The following is a 12,373-nucleotide window of genomic DNA, read 5'->3' as shown; positions in this document are numbered from 1 at the left end:
AGTGTCTATACTTATGCCCCCTGTATTTTAAGGAAGAACATGTATTTATTTACGATACATTATTCATTCACAAAGAAAATTGTAGTCCTTAAAGGTTGTACTTTTCCTAATTTTTTAAATTAAGGCATTAAGATCAATTTCCAAAAGATGATTTCTTTTTATTCCTCTTTTTAGTCAACTTTAGCATGGGTTCCTAAACTTATGAGCAGCACTGTCAAGACGAAAGTTTCGGTTCAGAGTTCCACTTCTGCCAAAACATGACACTGATCCAACTGACACACTGAACATTGATTATGGACATTTATAAGTAGTCATATTTTGCTTTGGGAGCAGTAGAGTCAAGTTGCATCTTTTTAAAATCTATTTGCAGTAATACATTGTATTTCATGTGGCTTTTCATATGTGTGGTGACTTATAGTAAAATATTGTCAGTGTTTTAACCATACTTTAAAGCAACATAACATATATTGAACAACTGTGTCAATTGCAGGATTGTGGTCAAGGCTAAAAATTGCTACACAACAGCTACACAAGTAGAAAATATGTCAAGATAATGTCAGTTAGTCAGTAACATCCAGCTAATGTTTGCTAACAGAAAAGTGGATTTAAAAAAATACCATTATAGTGGCAACCACCCCACTATAGTTTAACCAGTGTTGCTTATTTGGAGAGATTCTCTGTTGGGCTGTAACCAACCATCATTTTCATTATCAATTAATCTGCCATTTTTTTTATTGAGAATCGTTAAGTCTGTATAATGTAAAAATAGTTGTATGAGCAAATCATCACATTTGAGAAGCTGGAACCAGCAAATGTTTGGCAAGTGAAAATTAGTTCAAACTGATTAGCTGCTTTTATAAACATATGGGTATTTTTCATTGAAAATATGTTCAACATAGTGAGTCTTATGTATATGAAACTTAAAATTAAGCACATAATTTCCATTGCCCCATCATACAAACGTCCCCTGCTCGGCCTGTTTGCAGTGCTGCTCTTGTCTGCATAACAAGTCATGTTTCCATCAACGTATTTTTATGCGTATTTTGAAGTATCGCATTAGAAAAAGTTGATGTAAACGGCCAAACTTCCTCAAATTCGCAAAAAGGTTTTTATGCTCACTTGAGGTGGTCTTTGTGGAGTTAATGCGCAAAATGGGAGAATGGGAGGAAACAGCTTTTCCGAATAAGTTGTGACATAGCGAACATGTAACTCACATGACGATAATCCCGGTATCCATCAGATGGGGGAAGGATCAGGATATGGGTCCCATCCAGTGCGTTGTACACTTGTGGCACAAGGTGCGTAGTGGAGTTGTGGTGCACTATTGCCTGTGTCTCAGCCATGTTGGGTAAATTTACGAATTGGTTCAACAGCTTGAATCGTATGGCCCTGCACACCGCGTATACACAGCAGTGTACGGTTGTCTTGCTGACACCAAATGTCTCTGCCACAACCCTGCATTCTGCACAGGTGGCAAACTTATACAATGCTACCTCTCTCCATTTAGCCAAATAACTTGGCTTCTAAACTCTTTGATTTAGCAAGCTGGTTTGCGATGTGGGATGTGCGGTGTGACAAAACTACGCTTTGCGTAGGCTAGTTTATTCGCTCTAAACCAGTTGATTGAAACGCTTCTAATTCACATTTTCTTTTTTTTTGAGACATTTTAAAAGTTTGCATACAATTCGCTTGACAATTAGATGGAAACATGACTACAGATCTATCAGAGGCTTGATTAGACTGCTGGGTGCCAGCTCTCTGCACCGCCTCACCCACTCAAGATTCAGATTAAGAGACCGGTGTGCCAAGGGGGGGATTAGCACTATACCAGCTGTGCCAATGCCCTACTTTGACTCAGTGTTTGAGCGAGAGGAATGTGTGCCACTTGCAGTGGCATCCTCCAGGCAGGATGACTTTGAACTCCCTCCCACATGAACCCACAGATCTTTGTCAGGGTTCCATTGTAATATCTAATGAACACAGCTCTCACAGCCTCACTTCTCGAAATATAGAGTTGTTTGTTTTTCTCACACGCTGAGAAGAGGAACTCTGCACAGCAGCTGATATAAAGCAGCGTCTTTCATTAGTGCTCTGTGATTACAGCTTATTGGCAAGAGGATGCAGCCCCACCAAACATTGCCCTGGGATCGGAATCCAGTCATTACATATTCATGTTATTCACTTACAGTATATTCCTAATCATAATACACTTGTTCAAATATTCATTTATCTGCCCCCTATAGTGCCAAATGACTCTGAGGCTGACCTTTCAAATTGGGTTATTAATCTTGAAATTAATGTGCGGTACTTTGCTGAAAGGCACTAACCAGTTCACAGCTAATTGTGGACTCAAACAGCAATCTCAGTTGTCTCCCTGTATTTAAAAAGATATGATATATGTCCAACCTTTTGAAAAGAGCCTCATTAGCCCTAATTAAGCCTAAATGTAGATTTGTAACCATACACTAGGTTGAACAGGTTTTCATGAGCTCACATGTCTTCAAATGTTCCCGTACTCACAGAGAACAAGCAGAAAATATATTGAATCAAAATCTCCGCTGTGAATTTCTCTTAACAGACATGGATGTTTCATCCAACTCGAACATTTGTAAGATGTGTTCAGCAGCGAAGGACCTTTTGGAAGTGAATGTAGTGCTGCTAAAAAATGAAATGTAATCTGCAAACCAGAGACTGAACATACTTGTATTTTCAATACTTTTGATTGATAGACCATATTGGGTCTTTACTCAGATTTTCTTTTACAGCTTTCTTTACTTTTAGGAATAAACAGGTATTGTGTAATAGATGGGTATGTTTTAATGAAACACAGTGAGATGTGTGGACTGTTCCCACCTCACTGTCCAGGCTTTTTTAATGTACAGACATAATAAATGTGACCAAAGTGGGATGTAGTTTGTCTTTTTGTAGCATGATGTGAACAGACCTGGCAGAAGGAGCCATGGTCAAACATGAATCAACAATTTTTGAATTTCCTCTCTACGTCCCATAAAAGACGGTGAGCTGTGACAGTGTATTTAGATTAACAGTTGATGTTGTTGTTGTGTCCTTCGTTAGGTTGTTGATCTATGGTCAGTACTGCAGCCACATGGAGAACGCCCAGAAGACACTGGATGAGCTAATAGCAACACGAGAGGACGTCAAGATTAAAGTGGAGGTAATGTCCTTCACCACTCACCACAAACAGATGACATCCCACTGATTTAGTGCATTTCTGTGAAACCAATACATCACAGTGAAGGCAGTGAACACAAGCTTTTTTTTCTGACCAAATACAAATAAGTGAGCAGGTAGGGTTCAACACATCTGGCTGCTTTTAGACCTGAGATATGTAACCTTTAAAGGGATTATGTGATTATTTTTTTTAGATAGTATGAGTCAGGGGATTTACTGCCAGAATGATACCTGACCAAAACATTTGAAGCCACAAGACAATGCAAAACATTTTCTTCAAACTTCAACATTATACAACATCTGCAGAGGAATCCTTTCACTAATTTTACCAAGCCCACTTACCAAACATTTGCTAGTTCAAGCTTCTCAAATGTAATGATTGGCTGTTTTTTCTGTTTTATGTGATAGTCATTTTTGATATTTCATATTAAAGAAATGTGAAGATTGAATTTAATTGAATACCATATTAATCCATAGTGAAAATACTTGCAGCACTAGTACTTGTGTGTGATGCAAATGCCTATCTTGCTTCTAAACTGCATTAGTACCACCTTCAGTATTGCAACTATATAACAAAAACATGTTGTATTAAACTACTTTTGTGGGTTTCTTCTGAACCATCAGTTTCCTACAGTTTTGCAACCGATAAACTAATTTTCAACAAAGATAGAGCTCAGTGTGGCTATGGGGTTGAAGATTTTCAAACAAGACAACCTCCTAAAACAATGCAACCATGTTCCATGAGCAATTATGCACATTTCCCAATGAAATACTGCTGAAACTGACATTTCTTAGAAAAATCATTAAACAAATATGAAAATAAAATGTACTGTTGAATAAACTATGACATTGACTAACTACTGACTAAAATAAATTCATAAATGTGGTCCAAATTTGCCATGGTCATGCACAAATTGAGATGAAATCAGAAAGGCGTGTGATGTGCAAATATGCCCTCAGAGCTGTTTAATTCATATTCTGTTTTACTGAACATGATTCAATATTACTCGTCTATATAGGCAAGTGTATAATGTTCCGAATAGTGGATTTGTAGTGACTGGCTTTAAAAAGGTCTTGTGAAATCTACAAACTTAAAAAGTTGGATCCCATTTAAGATTTGAATCTGGGTGATGGTCAGAGTCCATTTCTGCTGCAAGACCTCCCTCGCTACTATTATTCTCTGATCTTCTCCAACTGATTATAGAAGAAGGCTAATGCCCCCCTGTAATAGTGGGATTAAGGCACATCAGCACTTTGCATGGCCAGAGAAATGGCTCTTGGAACTGTTGACAGAAAATGAAGTGATTACAGCCTGAGTAGTTGCCACTGAGATAGGCTCTCTCAAAATAGAAGAGCATTGTAACAGGGCAGAAAAGCTTTTCTCACTGTCTATATACACAAAAACCTTGTTTGTAAAGAGGGATAAGCTGTCCCTGTTGCTGCACATTTATAGAAACTGAATAAAGAAACGCCTACACTCTCACCACTGTGAAGGAATCTTATAGGATGATACTAACAAAAGGAGCCAGTGCGTAGTTTATAGAAATGTATTCATTAGTCAGAGGAATTTCCCAGTCAGCATGCAGGGTAATTGCGTCACAAATGGCTGGCACGGCCAGAGCTTTAGTTTCCACCAAAAGAATAAACTGGCCTTGTTTTTAATGGAATGCCATGTGAATGTGTGGAAGCAAACACAGCAATGCAACAAGACTCAATGCATTATTAAACAATGAATGAATGCTTGTTAGTAGGAAATGTCCGATGCGGCATTATGCAATGTGTAATAACTGCCCTGCTGCTCATGTTGGCGTTCCACAGGAATGTACTATGAAAGTGCAGGAAGGGAAGTTCAAGCTGCAGGATCTTCTGGTGGTTCCTATGCAGAGGGTGCTGAAGTATCACCTACTACTGAAGGTAGGAGGCATCTCACAACTGCAAAAACCCACAATACAGTCATTTTTACTCAGTTTAATCCTACACAGAGAAGATAAAGAAAATTAAACCACTAACATATCGACGCAGCACACCTCATTTGGAGTAGGACCATCATTTGCTTTCAGAACACATTCATTCCATCTTTGATTGCTCTATAGTTCGTTCAATGTCTGTGGTTGGATGTTATACAAGTCTTAGAGAAGCACAGTCTTCATCACTTAGATAATTGAAGCAGATGGAATGGGAAAATTGCTATTTCACACTTTACTTTCTCACAAACAGATTTCCATTGTTTGTTTGTTTTTAAACTGTTGGTTAGAAATAATAAGCTGCTGGTAGCTAAAATCATTATTTGCAACCACGTACCGATGCCCTGATATGCAAATGTATCTAAGCACAATTTCTGACCACTCACCTCAGAACCAGTATTTCTTCCTGGAACTCTCCTCCTGGCAGGTAAATCAAGCTGGCCACTGTAACATTCCCCGTGATTTATTGACTTTGCATCTCATTTATGGACGAGCATATGAGTTTATGATGTTGTGCATAATGGACTGGGGTGGAGGAGAGTGTTTGCTTCAGGTGATTGTGGGACTACACAGAGAGCGTTGCGACTTTGTCTATTAGTTTGAATCGAACCTCTGCAGGCGTCTTAGCAAGACACTGAGGTCAAATCGACTGCGTACTAATCCAATTAAACGCACCCCATTTCACTGCTTCCAACAGCTTTGCAGAAAATGCAGCTGTATGCTGTTGCCTTGGGGGCATGTCAGACCGACAAGTCCTGTTTCTGTGTGCGTGTGTCCAGTAATGCCTAAGGGCACATCGTCAGTTGATGTTGCATAGATACTGTATCATCACAGTAGTGTTTCCCTATGTGGTCATGGTGTGAATACTATGCTCTCTTAATTTTGTATGTACCATTGCTGCACTCTAAAATAAAGGGAATTCAGAAGTAATTCTGTTCAAGCAGGGTGTGTATATTTGATGAATCTGCAGTGTTTTTATGAACCCAGGTGATCACATTGCTGAGTTGGTAAGCAGCACGTTGTCACTGGCCGGTCGCGCAAAAGTAACAAGACCACGACATTAAAAAGATCTGCTGAGTCAGGAAGTCACTTAGATAAAAACACATAAAGTGAATTTAGGTCAAATGAGGCCCATAGCAGTACTTGTATCTTGGTTGAGCTTGTGTGTGTGTGTGTGTGTGTGTGTGTGTGTGTGTGTGTGTTGTTGTGTGTGTTTTTTTTTTTTTGTGTGTGTGTGTGTGTGTGTGTGTGTGTGTTTGTGGGTTTGTTTTTTTTTTTTTTTTTTTTTTTTTTTTGTTGGGTGGGGGGGTGGGGTGGTTGTGGTGGTGGGGGGTTGTTTGGAGATAAAAGAGTTGTGACAAAGGGGAAAAGGAGGGAAGGGGGGGGGTGAAAGAAGGTATTTTTTTTTTTTTTGTTTGTTGTTTGGTGTGTGTTTTTTTGTGGGTGGGGGGTGGGTGGGGGGTGGTGGTTGGGGTGTTTTTTAGGGGTGACAAAGGAAATAAAGAGTTTTTTGGTAATGGAGGCAGACATTTTGATTTTTAGTGGGAAAGCGATTTTAATTAGTCCTTTTTCCTGTTATAAGCAAAATTTTTTTTTTTTTTAATTTTTTTTTTTCCAATTTTTTTTTTATAAAGTCCAAATAGGTACAAATTGGAAAATATCACAAAAAAAGAATACAACTAAGAGAAGAAAAAAAAGCTAGTTAGAATTATAGATGCTACATTCTAAGTCAAACAAAGTGCAGCACATCATATAATACTTTTAGATAGATATAAAAAAAAAATTAGGACACTGCTGATGGATGACAGCTGGCACAATTTCATTTTTATTTAAAAATTTAAAAAAGCATAACAGATTTGATCAGATTTCTTTTTCTCACCACGGCTCTACAGCATTTTATAAATCACTCCAATAAGTCGGTGAAGAAGGCAGTTCAAAACGATGTAACATATTTGTTATTGATTGCAGGGGGCAATACATTTACTGTCAGACCTGGAGGCTAGTTAGCAATCTCTCCGGCTTCCTCTTGTCTTTAATTTGTATGTATGTTGCTGTTGCTCAGATGCAACGTATTATCAGCCACATCAGTGTGACAACCACAATCACAGTAAAGAGCAGCTAAACATCTCACACAGCAAATCCCTCTCATAAATATATGATTCAATGTTAACATCATACATATTAATAAAGTATGTTGTGTGTTCATTCAGATTTTGTTAAAGACATCTGCGCTGGATTTTCTTTATTTCTCTATTACATTTTTTACAAAATAATAATAACATGAATCTTCCTTGACAGGAACTATTGAGTCACTCAGCGGACCGACCAGAGAGACAACAACTCAAGGAGGCTCTGGAGGCTATGCAGGTCGGTGTGTTCATGAGTGAGCTTTAAGATTACATAAAAACGTTGCAGGGCTCCAAGCTAAAGCTGTATACATTGTTTCATACAACTACTGTGGCTCAAAGGACCGTAAATGAACAGGATATGACAGGTGTCATATCAAGGTTTTAAGGCTGCCTTGCTCTCTTAGGACCTGGCCATGTACATCAACGAAGTCAAGAGGGACAATGAGACACTGAAGAAAATCAGCGAATTCCAAAGTTCAATAGAAAATCTTGTAAGTACTGTGATGTCATCTGTCACTACTTTTTCATGTAGGAGAAATTTGTTTTTAAATTCTTTGACTTAATCTATTATTTAAGCCTTGAAAACACATTTTTTAAATCAGCTACTTACTATACTGTTGGTGACGGGATCTCACATGGACATGCTTTTATCCGCCATGTGTGTTATATCACATGAGAGATTTTTATCTGTGCTCTTTTTACTGATATGAAATTAGAGGTAAAGCAACTTTGAGTACCTAGAAAAGCGCTATATGAATTTGATGTGTTATTATTATTTATTATAACAATATAAAAATCTGACTCCGATGTCAGATGCTCATGCATGGTTTCCAGTGGTCTTAAAAAGTCTAGATTTTCAAAATCAAAATTGTAGGCCCTAAAGTCTTAAATAAAGTATTGTGTTCTAGGTCTTAAATTTAGGGACACAGGTCTTATTTTAATTTTTTTATTCCATGGTGTTGTAGTTCTTCCTTTCGATAGTCCAAATATAATTTGCTGTACATGTACAAATTATTATTACTCTGTGTCGCTTTTATTCAATTTGAATATATTTATTTACTTTGCAAGTGCTTTTGTGACTCTGCATTTCGTTGTACTTAAATGTCGTGATATAGGTCTTTAATTTCATTCATAATAGTCTTCAAAAGGTCTTCAAAAGTCTTAAATTTGACTTGGTGAAACCTGCAGAAACCCTGTCATGTTGCCTGATGATACACTGTCAATCAAATCTAATCAAACCCCACCCACACCCACACAGCCCTGTATAAGAAAATCAGACAAGTTTTTAAATGTTAAACTAGTAGTAGTTTATAATTGAGGATGTGGTTTCTAAATTTACATTCTTTGTTTATTTAGGAACACATTTTTAAAGGAATAGTTGGTTAATAGTATATAGGAATAGTTATTTTGGGAAAAAAGCTTATTTGCTTTCTTGACGAGAGTCCAGCTAGTTGGGTTAGCTTATCACAAATACTGGAAACAGCTAGCCTGGAGATGTCAAGAGGTAAAAAAAATCAACCAACCAGCACCACTAAAGCTCACTAATGAAACAGTTTTTTTTTTATTTGACCCGTACAAATCCGTTTCTATGTTACGAAGGGTTAGGTTTTGGAATATCTTTTATGCCCCGGAGCAGCAACCAGCAGACTTCAGTGTCTTTGCCTGGCACCTTTTGGACGGAGCCAGGCTAGCTATTTCCCCATGCTGCCAGTCTTTATGCTAAGCTAAGCTAAGTGGCTGCTGGCTGTAGTATCATATAACGGACAGATATGAGAGTGGTATCGGTCATCTTTCCCCAAAATGTCAACCTATTGCTTCAATGTTCTAGTAAAAATTTGAAATGCATCTTAAAGTTCTATTTTGGATTGCCAGCAGTGACATTTAATCACATTATCATTTGGTAAATAACATAAAATAATAATTATTTTGTAAATCATGTATCATTTATAATCACATTTTCTATTGTCATTTTTAATGGTAGATTTGATATCTTTACAGAAGTTTTGCACAGAAGTTTTTTTGTGTATAGTAATATACCAGCACTAATGTTATCACAAGGCTGGAATTCAAAGTTTGTCAGTGTGATTAGTCACTAAGCATCACAGAGCCTTAACCCATTCTTCAAAAATGTCCATATTGTCTCTCCTCTGCTAATATATATATGTATATATATGTCCCCAATAAATCATTTAGTGTTGCAGAACATGAATAAGATAAATGATGTACATTCCAGACTGATGTTCATTTCCCATAATATTATTAATGTCTTTTTCTGTCACTATGCTCTCCTTTTACTTCCTCTCTTCTTCTGTTGTTTCCTACGGAGGTGCAAAATGTCAATGGATTTATTTTAGCCTTACAATGTACATGTTCCATAGATACAGTAAAAAAATTAGGAGAGTGAAAAAGTAACTGAAGTGGGACTGAATAGTTTCAGAATTGTATCATTCATTACATACTTATTTCAATTCTCTCTGAAATTTAAGTGTAGCTGAATTAATCATGGGTTCTCATTAAATTTAGAAGCCATAGTATGCAGTGGATTGACATTCTGTGTGTCTTTGTGACCTAAGCAGCAGGTGAAACTGGAGGAGTACGGGAGGCCAAAGATAGACGGAGAGCTGAAGGTGTGCTCCATCGTCAACCGAACAAAACAGGACCGGTGAGTCCAAACTCTCAAGAAAAAAAATCTACCCAAAGGATATGAGAATTAAGCAACCCATTGCCAATAATGACATATTCTCACAGCACATTAACATTGAATGTGTATGTATGTCTTCAGGTATATATTCCTGTTTGATAAAGTGGTCATTGTCTGCAAGAGGAAAGGCTATAGCTATGAACTCAAAGAGATTATTGAGCTGCAGTCATATAAAATGTCGGATGACCCCATGAACAACAGGGACATGAAAAAGGTAAGAATCTTCCTTTTAGTTTGAAAAAAAGAACAGAAAAGCAGAACAGTTTGTCGAGGCAGCCTTGCTAGAGTAGGTGATAAAACAACCCGTGTAATCATTAACAATGTTGCCCTTGAGCTAAAGGACCTTGTTGATGGTACTTTCAGATATGGAATTTATGAGTAATGCATTGAAGTGTCAGATATGCATTGTGCTCCCCCATGCTTGAAAACCCATGTAAATGCAATGAAGCTCATTTAGGATTCATGAAATCGCATCGCATTGCAGTGCATTGTGCCACAGGTCTAACATGGCTTTTTTGTTTTTGAATCTGCATGTGTCTGTCCATGTTTGCATGTGTAACTCGGTCTTTCTCTGCTTTCTTTCTTTTTGCATGCTTACCAGTCAAGTGGAAAAATGGTAAGCTCAAGCGACCCCTTTATTTGACTCATCTTCTCATAGTGGCCTATTTTTGGCAGTGGTGTTTTTTGGGGTTGCACGTGCACCCACTGGCTCGATGATTGGCTCTTAAGCTTTTGGTCAGATGCATCGCCAAAGCATGTGGAGCATCTTTTAGTTCCAAATTAAATGTGATCATATTTTCAGTATGCTTCTGTACATATTTATATAAAAAGAAAACAGGCTTCACAAGCTTCTTTGCCTTTCTCTGTCATTGCCATCTACATACTGTATATCTCTGCCCATCTGTTCCCACTTTTTCTCTCCAGTGGTCGTACGGTTTCTACCTGATCCACCTGCAAGGGAAGCAGGGCTTCCAGTTCTTTTGTAAAACTGAGGAGACAAAGAGGAAGTGGATGGAGCAGTTTGAAATGGCCATGTGAGTATGATATACATGGTAGGGTTGGTAACTTCCCTGGAAATTCAATTAAGGAACCATATTGGGATAAACTAACCAGATGGTCTGTGTGTTGGCTAATCCCGTGAATTAAACACCAGAGAAATAAATCTCCCTCATCGCGAAATCAAATAAACTGTCCAATTCATTATGATTTACTTCCAGGTCCAACATCAAGCCAGAGAGAGCCACAGCCAATCAGCATAACTTCCAAATGCACACATTTGATAAGAACACCAACTGTCGAGCCTGCAAGATGCTTTTAAGGTAACAACCTCGATAACTCCAGTGCTGATGTGCATAACAGCACAATCATATTCTACAATGAATAATGAATGCATCGTCTTCCAGACTTTCCAAGGACTATCATGTATCCAACAATATTCAGCAGTAACAGATTAATTATGTTTCTTGTACAATCTGGGAAAAATATTTTATACAGTCGGACACACGTTATGTAACATACTGTATAGCCCTGATTGATGCAGTGGTGAAAGAAGACCGTGTTCAGCAGTCACATCATTTACTTTAATTAAACGTAGCAATACCACAATGTAAAAATACTCTATTTCACATAAATGTACTACAGTAAAAAGTAACATTTCTCTGTGAATTGTGGTGGAGTAGAAGTACAAAGAAGCAGAAGATGGAAACGGCTGAAAATTGTGCTTGAGTTTAGTACTTGTGCCATTGCTGTCATGCAACAGTAATATAAATACTCCACACTGTTAGTAAATGTAGCATTGAATATAATGCTAGTAATGTAGTGTTAAGTTAAAACCTTAAAACGTGTCTCAAGTGCTAAAAAAAACAAATCCCCCCTCATTTTATTTAGAGAGCAACAAGCAAACAAACAGACTCAAATCACATAGGGAATATGTGTTTGGCTAACATAGCTTCTCATTAGTGTAAAAGCAATCATTGGAAAATATTTCACTAAGTGTCACTGAGGCTGACGGATGATATTTTTAAACATCCCCCTTCCCAGCACCACCCACTGTGTCCCTGAGCGCAGCTTCTCCCATGCGAGAGTGCTGCTCGACTACAGCGGGGGACAACCCGTTTTACTGAATCACCACTTTCACCTCTATTACAGTCAGCCGGCTAAACTCCACTCTGTGCATTGACCCACAAATTTCATGGCTTGGCTGACCTAAATTCACAGAGCCGGTGTAAGCAGGGGCCGGCGTTGGCACTCCCTGCTAGATGCTAATTGCTGCTGCAGCCCCAGCGGATCCCATCGTGATTTATGGCACTGGCTACTCAACATGGCAGTGTGCGATGCGCGGTGTCTTACAGTATCCGTAACAAATACAGTGCTGCTCTTAAACGAAG

The 12,373-nt window shown here is 38.1% G+C and overlaps 1 protein-coding gene across 12 annotated transcripts in view; it reads left to right on the top strand.

Moving 5' to 3' along the window:
• Positions 1–12,373, top strand: part of vav2 (vav 2 guanine nucleotide exchange factor) — a 227,212-nt gene that overhangs the window by 201,504 nt on the left and 13,335 nt on the right. For 5 of the 12 annotated variants that reach the window (XM_039779869.1, XM_039779873.1, XM_039779867.1 and 2 more), the window contains 9 exons: positions 3,076–3,175; positions 5,011–5,106; positions 7,455–7,523; positions 7,690–7,776; positions 9,859–9,947; positions 10,068–10,200; positions 10,588–10,602; positions 10,911–11,020; positions 11,204–11,305. In XM_039779869.1, the coding sequence (XP_039635803.1) occupies positions 3,076–3,175; positions 5,011–5,106; positions 7,455–7,523; positions 7,690–7,776; positions 9,859–9,947; positions 10,068–10,200; positions 10,588–10,602; positions 10,911–11,020; positions 11,204–11,305 (801 nt within the window). The remainder of the gene's footprint in view (positions 1–3,075; positions 3,176–5,010; positions 5,107–7,454; positions 7,524–7,689; positions 7,777–9,858; positions 9,948–10,067; positions 10,201–10,587; positions 10,603–10,910; positions 11,021–11,203; positions 11,306–12,373) is intronic. The other 7 variants (XM_039779876.1, XM_039779875.1, XM_039779871.1 and 4 more) reach the window with 3 other exon arrangements.

This window comes from Perca fluviatilis, chromosome 17 (assembly GCF_010015445.1).
Source record: "Perca fluviatilis chromosome 17, GENO_Pfluv_1.0, whole genome shotgun sequence".
Classification (NCBI taxonomy): Eukaryota; Metazoa; Chordata; class Actinopteri; order Perciformes; family Percidae; genus Perca; species Perca fluviatilis.
The sequence above is the reverse complement of the archived record's forward strand: the minus strand, read 5'-3'. Positions and strand labels throughout refer to the sequence as shown.